Source organism: Anarrhichthys ocellatus, unplaced genomic scaffold (genome assembly GCF_004355925.1).
Source record: "Anarrhichthys ocellatus isolate YVR2014 unplaced genomic scaffold, GSC_Weel_1.0 scaffold8, whole genome shotgun sequence".
NCBI lineage: Eukaryota > Metazoa > Chordata > Actinopteri > Perciformes > Anarhichadidae > Anarrhichthys > Anarrhichthys ocellatus.
This window is the reverse complement of record NW_022280038.1, coordinates 684,112-708,396: the sequence shown is the minus strand read 5'-3', so window position 1 is coordinate 708,396 and position 24,285 is coordinate 684,112. Positions and strand designations below refer to the sequence as shown.

At 42.7% G+C, this 24,285-nt stretch overlaps 1 protein-coding gene across 9 annotated transcripts in view; it reads left to right on the top strand.

Moving 5' to 3' along the window:
• Positions 1-18,360, top strand: part of akap13 (A-kinase anchoring protein 13) — a 93,394-nt gene extending 75,034 nt beyond the window's left edge. For 4 of the 9 annotated variants that reach the window (XM_031848725.1, XM_031848726.1, XM_031848720.1 and 1 more), the window contains 15 exons: positions 89-214; positions 682-799; positions 2,819-3,067; positions 3,151-3,227; positions 4,613-4,794; positions 5,619-5,701; positions 5,830-6,018; positions 7,329-7,475; positions 8,212-8,285; positions 9,229-9,267; positions 10,671-10,721; positions 10,906-11,190; positions 12,517-12,699; positions 13,451-13,739; positions 15,388-18,360. In XM_031848725.1, coding sequence (XP_031704585.1) covers positions 89-214; positions 682-799; positions 2,819-3,067; positions 3,151-3,227; positions 4,613-4,794; positions 5,619-5,701; positions 5,830-6,018; positions 7,329-7,475; positions 8,212-8,285; positions 9,229-9,267; positions 10,671-10,721; positions 10,906-11,190; positions 12,517-12,699; positions 13,451-13,739; positions 15,388-15,440 — 2,145 coding nt within the window. In that variant the 3' untranslated portion in view covers positions 15,441-18,360. Of the gene's footprint in view, positions 1-88; positions 215-681; positions 800-2,818; positions 3,068-3,150; positions 3,228-4,612; positions 4,795-5,618; positions 5,702-5,829; positions 6,019-7,328; positions 7,476-8,211; positions 8,286-9,228; positions 9,268-10,670; positions 10,722-10,905; positions 11,191-12,516; positions 12,700-13,450; positions 13,750-15,387 lie in introns of all 9 variants that reach the window. The other 5 variants (XM_031848722.1, XM_031848723.1, XM_031848724.1 and 2 more) reach the window with 5 other exon arrangements.
• The last annotated feature ends 5,925 nt before the right edge of the window (positions 18,361-24,285 follow it).

The following is a 24,285-nucleotide window of genomic DNA, read 5'->3' as shown; positions in this document are numbered from 1 at the left end:
TGTTAGCTTTCTGGCTTAGCCTTTTTTTTTTTGCTCTGCTCTACCATTATTTGTTTTGTGTATTCATGGCTGTGAAATTCTGCTCCAGTTCTCAGGGTGCAACGGCGAAAGCATGAAGAGGGTTTATGGAAGATTCTGCAGCCGCCACAACGAAGCCGTGAACTTCTACAAGGACCTCCTGACCAAAGACAAACGCTTCAAGGCCTTTATCAAAGTAAGACTCTTTCAGCCATATGTTCATCGCAAATATATCCTACAAAAGTGTTACTTTTCGGAGAAGTTGCCTTTGTTTGTTGGAGTAGAAGTCTGGTTTTCCAGACATAATTGTTTTTTGCTGAATAGATGTCTCAGAAACACTCTGTTCTATAGAGTGAGACTTATGTTCTGTCTCACTTTACTTTTGTTTTTTAGTCTTTTGCATTTCAATCAGTACCGTAAACGTAAGCATTTGTATTAAAGCCACGAAACCTTTGAGACCGTTTTGTGTTTTTCAGAGGCGTTAGTTCTTCCATTGTCTTCTATGGTTGTGTAGCTGTCATATCCATAATCACAGCAAACACCTTCTTCAGTAATATTACTGTATTGTTCTACAGCAAATGAGTTCTAAGTTTATGTTGATTGTTTAGAGCCACCTGTTGCGTGGGCTTGTTTCACTAAAGCACTTGTTGTTTGTTTTTTCAGAAAAAGATGAGTAGCAGCATTGTGCGGAGGCTTGGTATCCCAGAATGCATCTTGCTGGTGACCCAGAGGATAACAAAGTACCCGGTGCTAATTCAGAGAATGCTGCAGCACACTAAAGGTTAGCTTCCTGCCGGCCTTTACTGTTTACATGACAATGTGGATTGGGGAAAGTGGAAGGAGGAAGTTGGTTTTAATTGGGACGACGCTGGCGACTACACAGACTATAATACCTGGCTAACAAAGCAGTTAGGTCAGTAGATGGGTAAAATGTATTGTGATACTACATCAAGATTCTAACCCTCCATCTAAAGCAAAAGAGGGATTTGAAAGCGGTAAAGGAGTTGCGCTAATTATACTTGGATCTGAAGGATTTCCCCATGAACAAGTGGCAGAAAGCCGGACAGAATAAGGCCAATCACAGCATGAGTACCAAGAACAATGTTGCTGGCTCATAGATCATCAGAGAACCAAATCAAACCACATCTAAGCATTTAGGCACGATGGTTCTCTTTTAAGGAAGTGAAGTCTCAAGACTTGTTGAGAAGCACATTTTTGCACAGCCCAGAATATGTGTCTGTGGAATCCATAAAAAAGTGTAAAGGTCAAGCTAATGGAAAGCATTGTCTTGACTTAAATCACTTGGTGGATTAATGATTTATATAATAAATATAAAAATACATTGCATGAAGAAATACAAAAGCAAAATCAAATACAGTTTCAACATCCACACGATTATGAAGAAGGTATTTCATATTTGCCACATCATGTTGATCCTGAGAACAGACGCATTGAGCTAAACATTTTTAATTTCACTTCTTCCCATACAGTTCAGCCTACTTCAGTCGTAGTACTGGGAAACAACCCACGCCAACGTGTCACTTGTTCTAGGAAAGCTCCTGAAAATTTGAATTTCTCACACAAATATTTTTTGAGAAAAATGAGACCTATGTTGGATAGGTGTTTTTTAGGATAATAGATCAAACATATACTTTGAGGAGCTGATATATTTCACACTCTATTTATATCTGATTTAAAGTGTCTCTCGTCGGCTGGCCTCCCACTGAGTACATTCACTCTAATCCCTCCCAAAAGCCTGTTTATAGTTCTATGTGGGACGGGGGAGCTCTGCCTTAATCCCCAAGGTGCTTTAAGAGGACTCTCTCCTGCCAACGCTGATATATACTGAGTGGAAATAACACGGCACGCTCACATTTACTGATAGTATTTTGGTGCTCAGGAGCACTGAGGTACTAATAACCACAGGAGGGAAATATTCCACTTCAGGGAAAAAATGTTACATAGTCATGTCTGGAACCCAAGTGCACTATATAAACAAGACGTGTGTATCAGAGAAGTATTGACTCTTGGGCTTTTGTCAGAGTGCAGAGCTACAGATTTTAATCCTAAATGAATTCATGTAAAAAGTAGTTCCTCTGTGAAAACTCCAAGGTTACTGATGTGTACCTGACTCTGACCTCTGACCTCCTTTTTATTACTCTCGCTTAATTGTGGAAAACAATCACGGTATGTTTATTTTGAGTAAAGGGAAACTTCGGTATTTTTCATATCTTATCTTTGAAATTGGTCCAGTACTAAGCGAGATAAGCCGCAAAACTAGCTGTGAGGGCGATTGGGCAGCGTCAATGTAACGTTGCGTTCACTAAAAGAGCTTGTTTTTGCCACTGACAGGTTCAGTTTGTTATTTAAGTGCCTGATGACATTATGGAAACACCTACAGAGAAATAAAATGCTTTTCTTAGCCTTTCGCTTGATCTGGTCTTGTTTATTATAGTGTCCAAGTCTCGCTCAAGGAGAAGTCTCCTTGTGAAATTTGAATATCGCAGTACCCACAAGAACACCACCAGTCTCCCGAACTCCGCGGCCTTGCAGATGCTGGTTCACCCTTCTCTGCCAGTTGCTCTCTCTGCCTGCATTTTGTGCTTCTGCTGGTTTTGCACCAGCAAGAAAATACAACTTTTTTTAAAATCGTAACTCCTCGCATTAAAACAATGAAACGTATCAAGAGTAGGCTTTGGTTACTGCCCCACTGGTTATCAGGTGTCGGGTCTAATCTAACCCGAGACATTTGTTCAAGTCGCCTGTCTGACCTCTCTCTCTCCTCGCGTGTCGAACGCAGAAGGCGAGAAAGACCACGAGGACCTGACGGACGCTGTCCGGCTGGTGAAGGAGGTGATTGCCGCGGTCGATAGCAAGGTGAACGAGCACGAGAAGAGACACCGCTTGAAGGACTTCCATGGCCGCATGGACATCAAGTCCATCATGATGACGAAGAGTGGCCAGATCTTTGCCAGAGAGGATCTGCTGAGGAGGAGGCTGATCCACGATGGAGTGCTGCAGCTGAAGAACAGCCAGGGGAGACTGAAGGGTGAGGGGACCGCAAATTCTCTCTGTAAACATGTTTTCTAACTTTTCACTTATCCAACCACTATTCTCCTGGCTGTTCTCCAGATGTACACGCTCTGCTGCTGTCGGACGTCTTCGTCTTCCTCCAAGAGAAAGACCAGAAATATGTCTTCGCCATGCTGGTAAGATCCCCGCTGTCATATCTCTCTTTATGCCTTCCTCTTCTCGCTCTCCTTCCTTCCGCTGTTCCCTCCTTTTTCCCTCCATCTCTCCGGTAATAAAGATCACCGCCAAAGGCCAAAGATGTTGGTTTCATATTTTCCTATCCCACTGTTGTTGCTGTTAGCATTAGCTGGCCCGCTTAGCGTACCCATTGTGTAATATTTCCTGCCTCTGGCTAGCGAGCTATCCGCACCTAATAAAGCTGCTCTGGATCTCGCCATCTAACCCAACTGTGATGAATCATATAGGTTGGAGTTGTTTTTTTTCCATGTTTGCAGGACTCACAGCTTAATGGAACACACACACACACACACACACACAAAGTAGGGGTAATGAAAACAGAGGCAGGTCTGTGGCATAACAATCACATCCATCATTATAAAAAAGCTTGGAATGTTTGAGTTGAGGCCGTCGACATTGAAAAGAGGAGCAACATGTGGTTTTGAATGGAGGGCGGCCATGTGAACCAGGTTCACAAGCTTCAGTTCTGAGGATCACCAATAGTACAAAGCCGCTTGTAACAACCAGGTCAAAGGTCACCTGGACAGAAGATAGAATGGATTTGTGTGAAACTGATGTGAGACTCCGGGAGTCGGAGTTAGACGAATCAAGTGGGTTTCATCCAGAGATGGTCTTCTTAGTATGAATTCTTTCCTTTGTTGAGGTGCAGTTGACGGTTAGTAAAACAAAGATGGGAGTTTGTACAAAAAAAGACTCCTGACTAAAGATGCGCACTCGATTTCCCTTGTTTTAAACTTTAAATTCATCTCTGCACAGAGCGAGAGCTGTGGATTTTGTTCCCATTATTCCACAGCACAGTTACAGTATAAAGAAGCCATCCTTAAACTTAAGACGAGATTACTGCTAAAACTTTGGGATGTGGTTTACAACGTCGGAGTTTTACTGGATAGAGTAGAAATGAAACAGCGGGTTGTGGTGTTAGCTTATTTAACTGTGCTTTCTCTGTTTTGCAGCCTTAAGGATGCAACATTAACCAGAATCTCATTTTCTCTTCTTCCCTCCCCTTTCCCCCTGCAATCGTACTTTTTATTTTGAATCTATCTATCCTTCCGTCTTCACTGCACTTGTTTTTGGCATGCTTTTATTCCCCTGATTTCCTTTTCCCATCATCCTCCTCCCATAATTACCCTCTCTCCCCCTCCTTTTCACTCCCTCCTGCTTCAACCCACTCTTCTTCCTGCCTTCCCCACCCTCGACATTTGTCTTCCCTCCTCGTCGACCCTCCCACTGTCATCTTTTCTCTTTCTTTTTTTTTAATTCTCCTCCTCCCTCCTTGCCTCCATCAATCCCCTCCCCTTCTTTTCTGACCCTTCCCTCACCGTAGGACCAGCGCTCCACGGTCATCTCCCTCCAGAAGCTGATCGTGAGGGAGGTGGCCAACGAAGAGCGCGGCCTCTTCCTCATCACCGCGGGCATCGAGAAGCCAGAGATGATGGAGGTCCTGGCCAGCTCCAAGGATGAACGCAACACCTGGATGCAGCTCATCCAGGAGGCCATGCAGTCCATGTAAGTGGGATTTATTTATGTGCTTAGGTGTTTTTACTTACAACAACATTCAGGGCATTTCGCTAATACTTCAATGAATGCTTTTTGTACTCCGATTTTGCCTCAGAATACACTGGCCCCATTTACTTCAACCCATTACTTAAACTGCACAGATCGTGCTTCACACTCAGTATTGGCCTCTTAGGGTTCATCCACGGCATATCTGTGTTGTAACCCAGGAGTTAGACCCAGCCCAGTTCTCCAGTAATAAACGGTAAGCTGCGACAGAGCACTTTGCTGTCAGGAGGATTAGCGCCACTCTACCTGGGGATGGGATGTACTCAGGGACAGTCTAATGCTGGATTGGCTTCAAGGGCAGCTCACTATAAGCAGAGGATTATTCCACTGCAGCCAGCGGGAAGGAGAGAGATTTACCTCTCTGTCTCTCTCTCTCTATTTTATTTCTCTATTATTTTCCAGTCTGACTTCTGTCAAAATACAAAATCAAGATCAGGCTACTGGCAGGAATGGAGGAGATAAAAACAAACAGTTCTTTTCAACCAAAAAACATCAAATTTTTGACTCTCTCAATGTTGGTCGTGTCGGTGTTATACACACTGAAGTGCTGAAGTGAATGACTATTCCAGTAATCCTTCCTAAAAGAACTGGTTAGTCTGTAAATCGTCAGAAAATAAAGAAATAGCTGAATTTTCGTCATTCATTTCTGACTTAAATGTTTTTTATCCCTGCTTGTAGATTCATACGTAGATATTGTAAGTGATTTAGAAAGATGTAGATGATTATTTACCAGATTTCTAATATTTTTCTCTTCCTTGGTTGGACAGGGAGAAAGATGAAGACGAAGGGATTCCCAGTGAGACGGAAGATGACAAGAGACAACTGGAGACGAAGGCCAAGGAGATGCGAGGTGAGGGAAACACATTTACAGCGTTCGCGGAAAAGAAAAAGAGGAAACTTTTGCTACAATTACCACAAAAAATTTCTCTTCACCATCATTCTCTTTGTCTTTCCTTCCCATCTTACTCTGCTGGTCAGATCTGTTGAGGCAGAAGGACACAGAGATCATGTCTCTGCTGGAGGAGAAGGTGCAGCTCTTCAGGGGGATGTGGGAGCCTCTGAACCCAGGCGAGGAGGTCTACCGGCAGGTCCAGCCTTTCTTCAGGTCGGCCTGCAGCCTGGAGCCACCCAGGGGGGCGTCCATCATGTCGGATGCCCTGCAGGAAGGTAAGACCGTGTGCATAATGTATGTACTGATCTGTGTTCTGAACAATAACGCAGAATGATTATACTGAATTAAACTGCAGACCTCATCTCATTTTCCACCCATGTATTCATGGGAATTGATTAGAGCTGAAAACGTCCTTACAGTCATAAGACGCATGAGCGCATGAGGCTCTGTCAACTACGACAAATGTCCAATCATATTTAAAACCTTTCAGACACACTCCCGTGTGAGAGGAGACATTAAAGGAGTCAGAGTATATTTTAGGATTTTATTCCTCCGCCCTGTTCATCAAATGTGTATGAGAGGGAAGCAGCATGAGCCCAGAAGTGAACGGAGTATATTTTGACAAAGAGAGAATGAAATGTGGAGAAAAGTTGAATTTAAACAAGCGGGTCTGTCAATGTTTTGCTGACTGAAAAATGAAGCTTCAGATCATGAAAGATTCACTAGACACTCAACCTAGCAGAAAACAAAAATATGTTTTTTTTAGTCTTTAGAACAGCATTCCTGCTTTCTTTAAAAAGAAAAAAAGTAGCATATTATTGACTGAAAAAGATGTAGAAGTGGTATTGTGCAATAATAAAGTGCTATTACTTGGTATATTAGATGTACCGTATTAGCATTCTAAATACTACGCACTCACTGAATAAGAACATACTGTTGTTGATGCTCAAAACTTGAGAAACGCACAGATGCAGCGAGCCCTTAATGGATTTTCAAGCACTGCTGCAGGCAAAGAGTGTTCCACGTAAAAGGTGTAAGTAGCTGATCAAGTGGACATATAACAAAGGGATGTTTGCAGCTCTAATGCACGGAAGTATGATGTATATAGGAGAACTTCAGCTTTAGCTACACCTCCCTCGAACGCCTGGGGCAGTAGTTGTCCTTGTTTGATATGTGAATTGGCATCAGTGATGTCATTTCTTCTGAGGTTGTCGTGTTTTACTGCACGTTCTCATCCACCAGCAACGTGTCTTTCTCCGTATTTCCCCTGCAGAGGTCACAGAGCTGCCTGGTCTTTATACATATACACTGTCTTGCCAGAGATTAATAATAATAGTAATTTCAGATGGTTAAGATGTTTAAACTTTCAGTAAAAGAGCTCTGTGGTTCAAACAGCTTGTCAATAGTTGCTAAGCAACAGGAGCCAGTAGCAGGTTGAAAGCAGAAGTGCCTCGTAGGATTCATCAGTGCAGAGCTGTAACACAGTTAGCCGGGATAATTCAGTTACTGACATTGATGTTTGCCCCCTCTCTCTCTCTCGCTCTCGCTCTCGCTCTCGCTCTCTCTCTCTCTCTCTGTGTGACAGTGGAGACGCTGCAGGGGCTGGTGAACGGCAGCCTGGGCGGGGCGATAGCCAGCGTCCAGGAGGGAGGGGTAGCGGGGGCGGTGTGTTTGCCCCGTCGTGCCGAGACCTTCGGAGGCTTCGACAGCCACCAGATGCACAGCAGCAGGAGTGAGTCCGCCGCTGCGTGCTTGCTATTTGGTTGAGATTCTGCAGACGAGTGCGCCGCTGAGTTTTATCGCAGCAGGGCACCACACCCAGCACTTTTCCCACAATGCCCCTGTTCAGTGCAGTTTTAGACGGGGACTTGGGCAGCAGTGCCGGTGCCTGGGGCGATCCCTCTGAACTGGTGGCTTGAGGGCTCAGAGTGGGACTCTACTGGCACTGTGGCAGATATTGAACCATTCCAGCTCCAGACTTTTACATCAGTAGCAGCACCTGCAGAACTACAGAACGTTTTCATCAGTGTGATGCTTTTAAAACATATTTTACCCTCTATTTAGAAACCAGACATGGACAAAAATATTAACATTATGTCAAACAATCGATACGTTATATAAACTAATGCTATGTACTAATAGAGATGTGTGGCGTCAGCTCAACCACATACTAGATGTAGTTTAAATTTGGTTACAAATTTGATGAAGGGATTTGTTTGAGTAGAGGAGACAGGAAATGACAAACAGAGCAAGTATTAGAAAAATGATGAATAAATGAACACAAAAACATGAGATTTTTATATTTTTTATCAACAAAATCAGCACTAAATTATTATTTTTTAGTTCAAAGAGTATACATTTTGTTGTATAATATATATTATATAATACTGTTGTGCTTCAGTAGATCTGAACGTGGATCAATCTGCCGCCTGGTTCATCTTCTCTCCTGTCGTTTCCCTTTCTGCCAGGTGGAGACGGCGATGAGAGCGAGGATACGGCGGGAGATCTGCGCAGGACGGAGTCCGACAGCGTTTTAAAGAAGGTCGGCATCTCAGCTGCCAATTACTCTTGACTCCGAAAGCCGCTACTCCCCCGTGCCTCAATGAGAACCCCGCAGGCCGTGTGTGGGGGTGCATTTGTCCTCCAACATTAACAACGCCATTAAGTCGAATTTAGCCAGTTCTCTCCCTCCAGTGAATTAGCCTCTTGACTCTTCCTGCAAAGGGCCCATTGCTAATGACGACCATCAGTTGCATGAGAATTCAATAGTGGATGAAAATGAATGGGCGGCCTTTGGGTGCAGCTGTTGCTGTTCTTCCCTGGATGCTAGCCTCTGTAGTCGTTTATCCTGCAGATATCCAGCAGCTGGACTGCACATGATTGTGTCTTTAATGTTTTAGTGGAGCCAGGCTACTGTACTTCCATTCCCTGTTCATTCTGCTGTCCGAACAAAAGAGCAGGGCTTGATTTGTATTTACATTTCGTCCTGGGCATAGAGCCAAACTTCAGAGGGGGCTCAGCAGTAAAAGAAGGGAGTGTTTGCAGAAGTCTCAATGATCATTAAAGACAATGCAGAGTTCATCTAAGCATTCCGCTTTCGATTATATTCACAGTAGTTCCTGGGTTTCTTTGAAAATTACATAATAAATTCTTCGAGCTGTTTAAGCCCTCCCTATTGAAAACGCAGTAAGTGTAAGACTGCCGTGTCGTGCATTATCATACCCTGATACAACTCGATTTTTACAGCACACCCACATGTGCAGCTGTAATCACATTCAGTACTGTACGCTGAACAGTATGCACTGTCCACATAATGTACACACACTGTGGTATGCACTAGATAATGTGTGCGTGTGTGTGCGTGTGCATGTGTGTGTGTGTGTGTGTGTGTGTGTGTGTGTGTGTGTGTGTGTGTGTTTGTATGTGAGTGCATCGCTGTGCTCTGGCAGCACAGTACTTAAGTGTGTGTTTGTGCTTGTGTGCAGGGAGGAAACGCCAACCTGCTACTGAAGAGGAACAGTGAGGTAACGCCGACTTCCTATCTCCAACTTAATTAGAGCTGCTGCTTACATGGGAGCCGTCCAAACTCTGTGTTTCTATCATAATGAATGTATCAAGTGAGATAGTAGTAATAGGAGCAGTGGTAGTAGTTGTTTGTATTATTAGTGGTATTAGTTGGTAGAAACATAGATGCATAATAAAGAAAAACAAAAATGGCAAAAAAACACGTGTGGCAGGCAAAGTAAACTGTAAAAGGAAGATGTTATTTAATAACAGCAGTCTTTAAGATTAAGCTTTAAGAAGAATTTTCAAATGAAAAATATGATTAAAGAGAATTATTCATGAGAATAAAGCAAGCATGCTAACCAGCGCATGTACAGTAGCAGCAGAATTTACCGATATGGAAAAATCACATCAGTGCCACAGCCATGCTAGCAGCTGTGTGAAGCTGTACTTATATGCACAGCCGTGGTTTGAGCTAAACGCTAACTTTAGCATGCTAACCTGCCCACAATTATTATATTATTATTATTATTATTATTATTATTATTCAGCCTCTGGGGACCACGAATGTGTGTACAAATCTTGATGCCGATCCATCCAGTAGATGTAAAGATATTTCAATAATTAAGAGAAAAAACATTGACCTCCTGGTGTGCTGGAGGAAACCACCGAGGTCATTAAGATTCATCCAATGTTACACGTGGATGAGATTTCTTGGCAATCCATCCGAAAGCTGTGAAGATATTTCTCTTAAGGTCCACATTTATAAATAACTGGTTTCCATTCTGTTCCAAAAGGAGAAAAGACGATAATGTGAAAAAGGTCTCCATTTAACACGAACACTATTTCTATAAATAAACAATGTAGAAGTTCTGAAAAGCTGCACTAATGATTGAAATACTAAACAGGCCAAGGACAGTTCCAAGAAACTATTCCAACAGAAAATACAAAGTGCATTTTCTTTTAACCTGCAAAGGATGCTGCTCCTGTACATTCTGATCACTTATCCATCCTGTACCTGTTACACAGACAGCAATCGAGGCCATGCTGCATTTATATTTCATGCAACAACACTTTCTGCAGATGTTCCTCGTTCTAAATGCTGCTCTCTGCGGTTCCCAGGGATGCGCTAATTGGAGCGCTTTGTGTCCGAGTAAACATCGGTGGCAGCTGAATGCTCGGTAGACCTTGTATCTTTGTCGTGCGTTTGAATGGAGAAAAGGTGACTTCAGCACATCAAGTCGGGTTTATTGCTGGCTTTGTCTCAGAGGCCACCGGGTGAACTCGCATTGCATTGGACTTTACTGAATGAAGCTCTGGTACCGTGCACATTAACAAGCAAAGACAAGTGCACTGATAAGCACAACCACATCAAATAAATGTTTTGAGTTGAGTATGCTCAGTGATTTCTCTTCTCCACCAGCAGGTCCTCCATCGTGTCTCCAATCTGCATCTCCTGCTCAGCACCCTGCAGGTAAGACGGCCTCCATGAAAAAACAACCATTCTTCTGTCATTACAAAATATATCTGGTGCAATGTCAACATAAAAGTATATGTTTAAGACAATAAAACAGGAGTGATGTGTGTGTGTGTGTGTGTGTGTGTGTGTGTGTGTGTGTGTGTGTGACCTGATCTTCCTCCGGTTGTGGCTGTCCCAGGCAGTGGTGGTCCAGCAGGACAGCTTCATCGAGGACCAGCGGCAGGCCCTGAGCGAGCGCTCCTCTGCCTCCTCCTCCTCCTGCGCGTCGTCGTCGCGGCCGTCCTCGCGGCCCAGCTCGCTGATCGAGCAGGAGAAGCAGCGCAGCCTGGAGAAGCAGCGGCAGGAGCTGGCGTCGCTGCAGAGGCAGCAGGCGGCTCACGCCGAGGAGAAGAGGAAGCGGGAGAAGGAGTGGGAGACGAGGGAGCAGCAGCTGACGGAAAGGGAGGGGCAGGTGCACGTACAGGTGACTATGGCTTCTGTGTTCTATTAATAAGGTTTCTGGGTTGCTTTGGTTCTCAATGTAACCACGTTTGTAACGGTAGCATGGTTTCATACTGTAGTGTGTTTTCACTTTGTACTGTAGTTTACCTGATGAATTACTATGTGGTGTTTGTGCAAGACATGCAGGGTTTCCTGCAGTGATGGCAGGCTGCCTTCAAACACATCTTTGACTGAAAAACCATGAAAAAAATCCCTCAACTGTCTTTTTCAAATACAAACTGAGGCAGATGACAAAACATTGCAGCAGCGGTAGAAAGGTTCATCCTAATGGCTTGAGATGAGCTTAAAGCTAGCATGCTACAGATGACTCACAAGCTTAGTTTTAGACTTGTCAATGGCAAAACAACAGGTTGAGGCTTTCTCGGCTGCACCCTCAAAATGTCAATGTTAGTTTCTCAACCGTTTTTAGATAAATAACTGCAAACTGTGTTTGCCGCTCTCACGAGCCTCCTGCAGTATTTTATAATTGCCTTGGCTCAGTTTTAATGCTTAGAGCGGAACTGACTCGCTACACTACAAAAGCGCTTTCTTTCCTTTTGATTACTTTCAAAACGTTGACAGTAATCAAACATTTGCAGTAGTGTGAATTGTGGTTCAGTGGAGCTTTCTGTATTTTAACCTACATCACGGTTTGAATATAAATTCACTTTGTGGTTTTTACAGGACAGAAAAAGTGAACTGATGCAGGGAATACAATCACAATCATATTTTGCTTTGTACGAATTTGTGTAAAGCCAGATTTGAGACTTTTTACATTTGATTGATACATAACAATAACACAGATCATCCAGTGAAGAAGTCATTCTCAGTCTACATCCTTTCTGAGTCACTGACTGATTGCTGTTTGTATCATGTTGGGGAGATGGTTTTTAGGCGGGTTGGTTACTGGTTGACGGCATTAATTGAGAATGATTTGAAATGCAACAGTGATTCAGATTCACTCAATAGACACGATGTTGTAAGTTTAGCATATTGAAAGACAAATTGAGGCAAAGCAATTGCAAAAGACTGTATTTCTTGGTGACGTGGACAGGTGGAGACGGGATTAAACCTGAGCTTGAATGGGCATCAATAGTTAATCAGCTGACAGTTTATTTAGTTTATTTAACATGAAACAGAAAGTTCAGGTAGAAAAGGAATGTATTACTTTAAAATAAAGGGTTTTTAGATATACTTCCCATTCATTCAATCTCATGTAATGGAGCTCAGCACTAGTCTGATGCGGTGTGCTCTACGATTTAAGTTGTACCATTTCAATAAATCCGTCAACGCACTTTTCCAACCACTGCAGGAGGAGGAGGTCCTGAAGCGGCAAAAGGAGCTGGAGGAGGAGAAGCAGGGCCTGCAGGGTAGAAAGGAGGAGTACCAGAAAGACCTGGAGCGGCTGAGGGACGCCCAGAGGAAGCTGGAGAGGGACAGAGAGGCCGTGCAGCGGCAGCTCGACAACATGGAGGAGCTCCGCCTGTCTGAGGTGATTGGGGACTCTTTTAGAAGCGCTAACGGGACGCGTGCCTCTCCGTTTGCCCCTCGGCCTCTGGCCGACACTCGGGGAGCTGTGTGGGATGCTGGGTTTCGTTCAATGGCGCTTCAGCAGCTTAAAAAAGTACAAAGTAAAAAAATATGAAACAGGTAGAGGAGCAGTCAGTGAAGCTGACCAATACAACAGTATGTGGCTGGTACAGGGTCGGGCCATAGATGTCTACCACGGGTAGACTTCATGACACAGTGGCAGAGATGTGCTACGTTAGTCATAATGCTGCTGACATAGCCATCAAATTACACATTACAACTGAAAGAAAGAAGGATTAGGAGGCGTGGACCTCGGTCCTCTGCGTCGTATTGACGAGTAAACAGTGCTGAATGGTAATCCTACATATATTATATTAGTATTTTCCCAGGCTTTTATGCCAAAATGTGTTTTTGGTAACACTTTCTGTAATTCATTATAAACATAACATCAAAATCAGCTTACAGCCATGTAAAATTATAAGCAATGCATGTTTTTAAGTGACTAATTAATAACTAATTACAATGCATTCAAAGTATGTTTATGTATTATCGACATGGGTGTCATAGAAAGTCTTACCCTTTGTTATTCTCCACCATTAAACCCTTTTCATGCTCCTCTTGTATTCACGATAAGCTTTGAACATGCACCTTTCATACACATGCGCTCACAGATGTCGATAACAGCCGTGCATCTTTCGTACCTTTACCTCCAGAGGGCTTCCTCTACGACGTCGGATGAATCCCAGTTCCCCAGCAGCTCCCAGTCTCTGGAGCTGGACCCGCCGGAGCTCTCCTCCTCCTCCTCCCTGCTGAGGTCTAAGCCCAAAGGGAAAGGCCTCAATCCCTTCACCTCATCCTCCACCAACCTCAAAGGCGGCGAAGCCAACAGCCAGATGTCAAAAAGCCTGCTGCAGCTGGCCAAGAACAAGAGCAAAGAGGGGAAGGAGAAGGAGAAGGAGAAGAAGAAGAAGAAGGGCAAAGGGGGGAGCACGCCGGAAGCAGGTAGAGAATGGTGAATATGAGGAAGTGGATGGATTTACATTTAGTTTAATTATTAAGCGTCTCACAGTGGGTCAGCAGGCTGGAAGTTAAGCGTTACTGTTGTCAACGACAAGAATAGCCACGTCAAGTCTTCTGTTTTTTTTCCTGTACGAGAAACAGAACCTATGTTTCAGCGCAACATTTCAAGGTTTCTCTTTGTGCTTGATGATGCAGTGCATGCTGGGAAGGTTACTCCACTGTAGACATGGGATCAGGTGTGACAGAGATGCATCTTTAGGCCACGGGAGTTCCCAGTGAAAATATTTCCAATTACCAGCCCAAAACAAATGGATGTTTGCTTTCCAATTTGACTTTGTTGTTATGAAGATATTGCCTATAAAAGTCACCCATTTTCTTTTAAAGAGCAGTAGCTCATACTGTATATGTTCAATAATTCTACTTGTAGAAATGTAAAGACCTAGCACACACACTGAATAATACATTTCCCTATATTATATTTCTGAATAACTGCCAATGACAAAAGCTATAAAATCAGTAGAACATTAGAGAGTAGAGATTAGATTAGTAGAGCGTCTGCATTAAATTCCCACGAGACACAGTGGTAGCGTGTGAAATATATATAGACATTTGTTACCCAATAAAACTGACCCTCATCTTTAACAATTCCATAAAAAGTACTCAGCAGTGCCTGCTCAGCCTATCATGGCTGTACAGTCTGGTGATGCATTTTTAAAGAAATTTAGCTTTTAAGTGTCAGCCTGCATCAGGCTTCCTCTTTATCTTCTGCTGCTCCTTTATCTCGCAGTGAGTGCAGCAGACACACAGTCCACTGTGCCGTACGCTCACCATTTCCCCCAGGTCAGCGTGATGCAGTCTCTGCTGGGTCCTAGCACTAGCTGGGTTTACGTCCTGTGATGCTAGAGTTCATTGTGTCGTCTCAAATACGTAGTACTGCATACTAACATTACCCAGTATGTACTCATCTCTATACTCTATAGTGTGCTGTTCAATCAAAGTACTTAATGTACAATGTACTTGGATCTATACAAAACGAGAGCAGGCAGACGTCAATCAAACCGCAATTTTTGAAATGTCATTGCCATCAAAACCTGCTTAGCATAGACTTTGAGATGCAGTTAAGATTTTCTCTTTGCGTTATTGAATTAGTCAGAAAGGTTTATTGTGAAGCTGTTGTTAGTGCTGGGTACTGGTATGCATTCACATGCTGGTTGTCAAATAAAGTAGAAAAAAAGGGATCGAATGAAACACTCTTGGTATCGGTATCACTTTAAGGGTTCTGTTATTGATGACGGTATCGTCATGTTTTGTTAAATGATACCCAGCTGGGAGCTCTAACACCCTAAAGTTAGTTTGGATCCGACTTCTTTTTATTGTTCTTCTGTGCGTCTCCCTGTATTTATAGAACGGCAACAATACATGAACAGTAGAGGATGCATACAATGAAACACATTGATACGTTTCCCGGGGAAAGTACCTTTTCTAGATAGGTAACGATGGCTGCATGTCAATGATGGCGAGGGCAGGCTGATGCTGCTCACTCACGAACTCTCCCTGGAGAACAATAGGGGACAACAGGTGGGTCTCTTGTGACGGTGACACTGACTCCTCTCTTCTCTTCCCCTTTCAGACCCCTCGCACCTCCCGGAGCCTCCTCTGGATGGAGAGATCTTCTTCTGCTGAGAGACGTGGTTCTCCTCCTCCTCCTCATCATCATCAACCAGTCACAGCCATTCAGGAGGAATATGTTACTGCCAAGTAGTAATACATTCATCTCCATGCGTAATACTGCAGTGTACTACCAGGCTTTTTGGCACCTTGAAAAGACTTTTATTCTCCGCATTATGAGGTAGAGCAATTTAACATTAAATGCAACAAAAAGACAGGAAAATAGATTTATTTTTTGTATCGTAAAATCCACTGCTTTTAGTCTCTGGGAAGTCTAATGCTTTAGGGATTCTGTGCGCGAGTAGACATGCATACTTGCATGAAAAACGGGCAACGTGGAATAGCTGCACATTTTGGGGTATTCGGTTTCCTTTTCCAAAGACACCATGGTTACGTGATTCATTTCTTCATTTGGAGGAATCATGAATTTGTGAGCATCAAATCGAAAGCGTTTCACAGCAGGCCGCCCTCACAAGCTCTGCCAAGTGCATCTCAGGCTCCGCTGCCTTTTCCAGTTTTTCCGGTGTTTGTTGCGGCCCCGGCCTTTCAGCGGTCCGTCCTGGTGTAGAGTTGCACACCAACACACACAGCCGATACCCAAAAGGCCAAAAGTGGAAATAGAAATGAATGCCAACAAGCTCCGGGTGGCACTGGAAGCTCATCACTCCTGATCATCTATTCTTGACAATTAATCAGAAGACTGAAGCCACGGAGGAAAATCTGCCGAAACCAGGTGTCCTCGCAACATGTCTCAATCAAAAGAAAGAAATGCTACTGTATGGAAAACATTCCTTTACTCACTGCTTGAAAGGCAGGTTTGGTCCACGCATTTTGCCTCCTGTTAGTACTTAAAGTGGAATTGAAATACCTTCGGTAATCTTCTATAAAGACTTTATGCCATCAATCGTGTTCCCTGGCTCCGTGTTAATTTATTTGAAGAATGAGCATCTCCATTTTGGAGTGAAACTCTTCAGATGCGTGCGTCTCCTTTTCCAGACTCAACAGTGATGAAAGGACAGAGACATCTTCCGGTGTCTAATGGATCAATTCATATCCTTTAGTGTGTTTCAGAGCCGTGGATGGATATTAGCCTGATCCTTGCTTTATCTCCCTGTCAATGGGCTTTTACGCGGCCCTCATCTCATCCCAGCGCTGACGAGTGGAGCTTTCCTTTTCCTTTTCTTTTTTTTTTATTGCGTGTAACTCTGCAGGTAGCATACTAATGGCTCCTGTGTGTGAGAGTGCAGCGGTTCTGATAATAGACTCTGTGAATGCACGCGCCTGATGCTTTCAGAATACAGGGGGCTGTTAATCAAGGGACAAAGCAGCTGGTTAGAGGAAGTAAACACACCAAATGACGCTCTGTTTGGACGTCTAATCAGGAAAACCGGCTCAGTGTCTGATCATTTCAAATTAACCGACACTCATTGGTGTTGTGAAGCACTTTGGTCCAAATATGTTCATGCAATTTTCTTTTTTTTAATCAGTGTGAGATATCAATCAAGGAGATCTTTGTATTCTGTATTTCTTTTTGTAAATCGAGGGATTTGATGCTCACAAAAAGCAACGGCGATCCAAAGCGAGATAACGTGTTGAAGTACATAAAAGACGCTGCGTTTTGTTGAAACGGGGGACGGTAGCTTTTATGTAGTGCTCCCACGGTGACTTGTCTAACGTGTCTAATTTCTTTAAGCCTGTGTTTTATCCCCACTAAGCCCAGATTGTGGGCCCCACACACACACACACACACACACACACACACACACACACACACACGCACTACCTGCTGGACAGGTAGGAAGTAAAAAACAGAAGAAGTTTTAAAAAAAGAAAAGGACCATTTTCCGGTGAATTACAGAGCAGCGCCACTGAACTGCTTTCCGGCTGCCTCTTTTGTCTCGTGTTTAAGTGCTCGTCTGTTAACTGTGTCGAGGATTTGACTTTGTGTCCGGGCCTGGTTTTATTATAGTGTGTCTTCTAAGAGGCTTACGAGGCCAGCCAATTAGTTGCTTCATGTCTTTTGTTTATGGCTTTTTGGAGTAATCCTGTCAAAGAAACAGAGAGGAATGGGCTTCTTGTTTTGTTTCTCGGTTGCTTTACGTGTGTTTCTGACCACTAGGGAGCACTGCACCTGTGACTAAATGTGTTCCCTCCCTCACACAACAACAACTAGAAAGTATGAAACTCTGTTTTTCTTCAATTTTTTCTTCATATTCTTCCTGCTGTGAGAAATGGACCTATATTTCTCAGCAGGTCATCCATCGCCGTACAGAGATAATGTGATGAGAGTGGGCTCTCACGCTCTGTGACATTTTGCCCACTGCATTTGTAATTGACTGCCGACACAAATAAGTTAATAAGTTGTCAGAGATTGTAATTGGTTATTTTCGGTGGAACCAGTCAGCGGCAGCTTTATTGTGGGGAAAAAACAAAAAAAACGAAGACATAGCGGTCGGTGGGAGCGACCTGGCAGAACCACAAACCTCTCTCTGTAAAGGACAATCAGCAGACACGAGTCAGGAAACTCCCTCTCTGATGATGATGATGATGATGATGATGATGGGGCTGTCCATGAGACGGTTGCGTCCACCAGGTGAACCCTGCGTAGCCTTAAATCTTAAACGATAAAATGCACTAGAGTAGAGCCGAGCATCTTCTCAGGAGAGAGAGATCATTTATACCTCTGCTTTGAGACGAAGGAAGAGTTTTGCACCGTAAAAGTGGTGCAGATTTGTTTCATTCCCAACAATGTAAAAAAGGGCAAAGACAAATATGTAAATATGATTTATGTATAAAACAAATCAAATGTACAAAAAAAAGAAGTTTCATTTGTGATCTATTACAACATTTTGTAAGAATGTTTTATTTATGTTTTATTCTCACCCATGGGGTGATGTAAAGTCACATTTCTCTCATAATAAACAAAAAAAAATCATCTTCTGTCTTTCAATTGCTTTTATCATTTGTCTCGAACAAATTGCTAAAAAGAAATGATACTCTGAAGTGCAACATCCTATTTTTTTTTTTTTTATGGAAACTTTTTTTTTTCCTCACATCTTAGAGACCAGATGGCTGATTCAAAAAAGGATCAGCAGACTAATCAGTAATGATTATTTTGAAGCTTTGCACATCTGGATATCCCAGTCTCCTTTATAAAACCACTCCAGCTCTGTCAGTGAGTCAAGTGCTGCCACAAATTCTCTATCCGATTGAGATCTGGACTCAGCCGCTATTGACTGGGGTTTTTTAAGGAACATTTTTACCACACAAGCACGAAAAGATCTTCAAACTAGAGTCGAAATCGCTAGTCCTCCCCTTCAAGATCGGGTATCAAAGCAGGACCCGTGAGAAGGCCTTCAACATGACAATTACCACAAACTCACTGCCAGACAGTGAGGTTTACGTTGGCCCCTTGCGGGTCCAGGGCCCCGAGGCATTGGATCAGTGCAATTCTGTGTTGCTCCTCTTTCCTCTGATCTGATCTGTGATCCCGTTCTGACTGCAGCAATTAAACATCTTTGTTTCCGTGTGTCTGTTTTGTTTTGGACACCTTGATAACAATTCCGCTCATTAATCCACTTTTTGTAGTTTCAGAAGCCATTAAAATGGCCATCACTAAATCCTGTTAATGGTTTGATTTCCTGTTTCCATTAGTCGTGGCACTGCTGTTTGAGCACCAGCGCCGGAGGGAGGGAAAAAAAGCTGACAGCCATCTTGATGGATTGACAGCAGTGCAGGCACACAGCGGCGTCCCTCCCTCCTGATAAATAAAGCACCAGCTGCTTTAATCTCCCCGTGCCGCAGACGGCGTTTTGCCTCTGGAAACCTCAACTGTGAAGAGTTCTCTACTTTTCTTCAACATACGATCGGACCACGTGATCTCTTCACTGCCCCTCTCTACATACTATCTCCCCTTTCAACATATAAACCCCAGAGACAAAACATCAGCTTGGTGTGTTGAATTCTGTTTAACAGGGCAAAACACTATGAAAGTTATCCCTTATCTCTTATTCCCACCGCATCAGAGTTGTGCAGCATTAAGCTACGACAGCAGAAAGATAGACGGTCTCATCGGCTTCTGGTTGTCATGGTGATGGGGATGGGGAGGATTTGCTGTCGGAAAACGAGAAGAGAAGTCTGAGAGAGACGGAGAGAGGGAGAGGGTCGCATGAAATCACGACTACACAGTTATTCCAAATTAAAAATCCCATCGTGTCCGAGAAGAATAAAACACTTGCAAATAAGTCCGTGCAGCTTGAATGACTGAAGACGATCAGTTCACACACACTCTGAGATGGATTCTCTATCTGGCATAGATAAGAAACATTTGACATTGTTGAACTAGTTATTCTCATATCATAATTGACTAAATATCCGTCTAATTGATAGCTTTAAAGCAGCTTTGTATTGAGCCGGGACGGGAACACTGACACAATCCTCAAGCAATTTCCAATACACTGATTTATCGTAGCGAAAATCTGTCTCCTTGACATGAAGTCAGTGGTGGATGAAGAAGTTGGGTCCCTCACTTCAGTAGAAGTAGAAGTACCTCAATGTAGAAATACCCAATTATCACTAAAAGTCCTGCATTTGAAGTTTTCTTACACCTGCATTAAGTGATTTTGGTTACTTGAGCGCAGCAGAAACAAGCTGTAGACACAACGCTGCCATATTATCACCTTTTTCAGCTGATATTTAGACATCGAGCAGACAAGGAGCAACACAATCATTTATTTGGAGTCGTCTCTCTGGCCACCTGGTTCGTGTAAGTACAATATTAGCTCCGCTTTTGGTCTCCACCAACTCCCGAGGGACATTTACGTCTCTTTAGCCGCTAAATGCTCCCTTTCACATTAATAATTTGATCCATTGTTAATATGAACATATTGATTACAGCAGCTTTAAGCAGAGGCCCCTCTAATTAAATCATATTATATTACTTTATTTTGGAGCTAATTTCAACTATATACTGTTTGGTAGTTTAAGCAAAAGTTTTGCATCATATTTTACAGGCTGTGACTATATTTTTATGCTAAATCTTTATCTGTAGAGTAACTATAGTAACTTTATACAAAATACTATAACATGAGAAATACTCAAGTAGAGTAGAAGTGCAATTGTTTTTACTTTAGCACAGTACTTAAGTAAATGTATACTTAGTCACGTTCCACATCCTGTAGCCTATTCTCCCACCCTGTAATTGTGTTATATTCATATTAAAATTAGTTTGAATGCAATGCATCTATCTGTTTGTCTTTACACTGAAAGGATTTGTCAAACATATCAAATAATTGTAACTGAATTATCTAGAGGTCTTTGTCGCAATAAAGTGGTAAATATCAGCTGAGGTGGAAGTAAGAAATGACCCCTCCACCTGACAACATTTTCTAATAAAAATAACAGAAAGCTCATTTGAGATTACACAGAGAAAAACGGTTTTGGGGCATACTTTAATTGAGAATGGAGGAAGAGTCGTCAAATCTCGCGCGTTACTCCGACACTAAGGACCCAAGGTCAAGGGTTAAGTAGGGAATTTTGGTAGCTAGCATCAGCAAACAGCAGCCTAATGTACGGTTGGTGATAGTGGATATTATAAAGTGGCTCAATGTTGAAGTTGATGTTGAGTTTTGGGAGGGGACAAAATAAGGAAAGACGGCGGCGGCTAACATCCGGTCTCCGGGGGACCACAACCTCAGCCTCCAGATGATCTTGGAATTGAGAGAAAATTCCCCCCCGAGTACTAAGGAGCATCTTCTCTGACCACCGTCGGCACGCGCTCCATGCACGTGAGGAGCAGCTGGACCTCCTCAGGTAAAGACTCTGCACCGAGACTTTTTTTGAATGCAGATTTGTGTTCTGGCTGGATGAAAGAGTTAGCTGTGGTGGTTAAACTCAGGACTTCTGAGTTATGTTTGTGTGCTTAATCAGCTTTTTTTCTTCAGCAACATTTTTACTTTTATTCACTGAGTTATAGCCTTGGGAAATGTTTGTGCTGCGCTCTGAAGCAGACATGAAGTGAGGTTTTTCTGTTGAGGTTGGAGTTTGTGATTAGCAATTCTGCAACGTGTTCCGTCAAAGAGATGTCAATTTAACGTCTTTATCGACGTCCACTGTGGAGCCAGAATGAACGTCTTTTTTATGTTCATTGTTGACGTCCAAGTGACGTGCGCTCAAGGTTCAAAGGGAAAGATTTTACAACGTCATTTCAGAAGTCCTTTCAACGTCAATTACATCCGGTCGAAGGACAGATTCATTAAGTCTCCATTGCACTCAATTTAAACCAACTTTATTCTTTGGTTGCAATAAGGCCAGAGTCCTATCCTGTCAATGCTCACAGGTGGTCAGTAAAAGTGATTCTCAGCAGTGTGCAGGACTGAAGATTGTAAAATGGATATCTACTCTCCCCTAGATGCACCTGTTATCTAGAATGTCATACAGGTGCACCCAAGACTGGGGATTCCTGACATCTGATGTTTTAAAAATGACACTTTGTCTGAAGACAATATTATTTTTTTCAGCAAAAAAATTGACAATTAAAAAAATAAAACACAATACAACTGCCAAGTTAGTTGTAAGTAGATGCAGTTTTGAAATGTAGGGGGAAAAAAAACTAAGTACAAAGTACTTAGTTACTTTCCAGCTCTGAATGGCCCCCTACCTCCTAACCTCCCTGCTGATTGCAGCCTCGTTCTAGTTCTCATGACTGCTGCTGCAAGAAAAATGTTTTTAATTAAATATGCAAAGACAACCAGTGTAGTTACATGGCATACATATACGTGCTCACCTGTTTATGTGGAAACATCCAGGTTTGAAGTTCAATACACAATAATTATTATTCATCCAGTCAAAATATCAAGTCCCAATACAGCACAGAACCATGGCAACTGGTGGGGTACACGGCAGCATACATGTGACCTTATGGTGGTATGAGGATGATCTCTGTCGTCACTTCACTGGCATCGCTGTATGTTAGGACAGAGAGAGACTGAGAGGCGCTGTGTCCTTGGATGAATGGATAGCAGTCGTGAACCTGCACGGCTCTGCCACTATACAAATTGAATTGCTCAGCAGCAGTGTTCTGCTACTTTTGGTGGTACCTAGTCATGTTACTAATTCTAATTTTCAAATGTATTTGGGCTCATGACTCGTTACTTTTGTCTTGATCATAGCAGACAAAAGCAACATATGCCCCCTGATTTAGAGACACCAACATCACATACAGAGAGAGGGAGTTTCTAAGATGAACTGACTCAGCAAATATGATATTCATGAATGCTCGAAAATGACATGCCCAAAATGAATAGAGTGTAACTCTGCAAATACAAGGTATATTCGAACAATTTTGATACGATAATAATTATACCCTTTTCACATTTCTGCAGAGGTGTAAGCATCCGTATATGTTACTGGGTCAGGGTAAATGATTATGAAACCCAGCACACATGAAATATTTCCTTTCCTCCTCACAACATTGTACACTTTTAGAGTAGATATCCCTTTGGAATGATGCAGTTGCAGCCCAGAGCTTCTAGCAAACATCACAACACCTCAGCATTACTTCTGCACAGACTGATGCTAATAAAGTGAAGCACAGCAAAGATACCATCTGTGCCATTTGAGGTGTTCTAAGCTAACTGTTTTTCATTTACATATCACTTAGGGTATTGATTCCATCTAAATATATATTTTCAAGAATCAACCTATCAGACCTCTATACTTGTTCCCAATCAAAGAAAACCATAACCCATTGGTAATAATTCCATGGATTTGAATGAGAGTCCATGACACTCAACTCTTTTAGAACATTATAATATCAAATGGCCAAGGTTGATTAACATTATAATGCGTCATACAGTTTGCTGAACAACCTGCTGATTCAAATATTCTCATTCAACATGCAGGCGACATGTTGAATGAGAATATTATTAAACTTTCATCAAATAAAATCAATTGAACATGTACCATTTCCCTTCTACAGCGGGTTTTTTTTGCTCACACTGACCTTATAGAAAATGTACTGCATAATTCAGAAATTGTTGAAGTAGTGAATATGAGTGAGAGTTGGTGTAAGACTTAAATGAACAAAAATGCTGCGACATTTTACTGCTCCATAGTTTATGGTTGTTTCCCCTTCATAGTTAATTCTCCCTTCGTTTCTATCAGCTGGTTGGTGAAGAGCCTCCTGACACAGAAATGGCACCATTAAGAAACATCGTGGTTATGTGGTAACCTGCAGCATCTATAGCGTCTTTACCGTCCGAGTCGAGCTTCTACGCAGGCAGCACACCTCCAATTTGCTTTATTGACATGCCGGCCATGTTGGTTGACTGTGACACCATGAGGTGGTAGGACACCGAAGCGCCTACATTTGTCATCTGCCCATCGATAATGTGCTTATCTTCAGATTGACCTCGGACAGCAGCAACAGAAAAGAGATAATTAAATATCATTTTTTATTTTTTTTTATTTATATTTTATGAAATATAAAATGGCAGTCAAAGCAGTTCTCTGGAGGTATTACAGGGTGTAGCATGAGGATGTATATTTCTCATCCTGTCTGTTGGCAAACTGTGACTTGCAAGTTGCAACATCTTTAAATGAAAAGAGGTAATTATTCCTCTTAATGTTGGTAAAAACACTGGCCCGCAGCCATTTTCACCAACATACCTCAGAATGATATGGACAAATGAAGCAGGGCATACAATTACAGTCACTTCCAGAGTTTCTTGCAAATCACAGCAGGGATATAAAGGTTTGCTTGATTGTGTTGCTTGATTGTGAGGCGTTGCTCCTCTCTCTCGAACTCCTCCGTTGTCTCCAGCTGCTCTGTATGGGCGGATGAATGGGGAGGCTCGCTTCT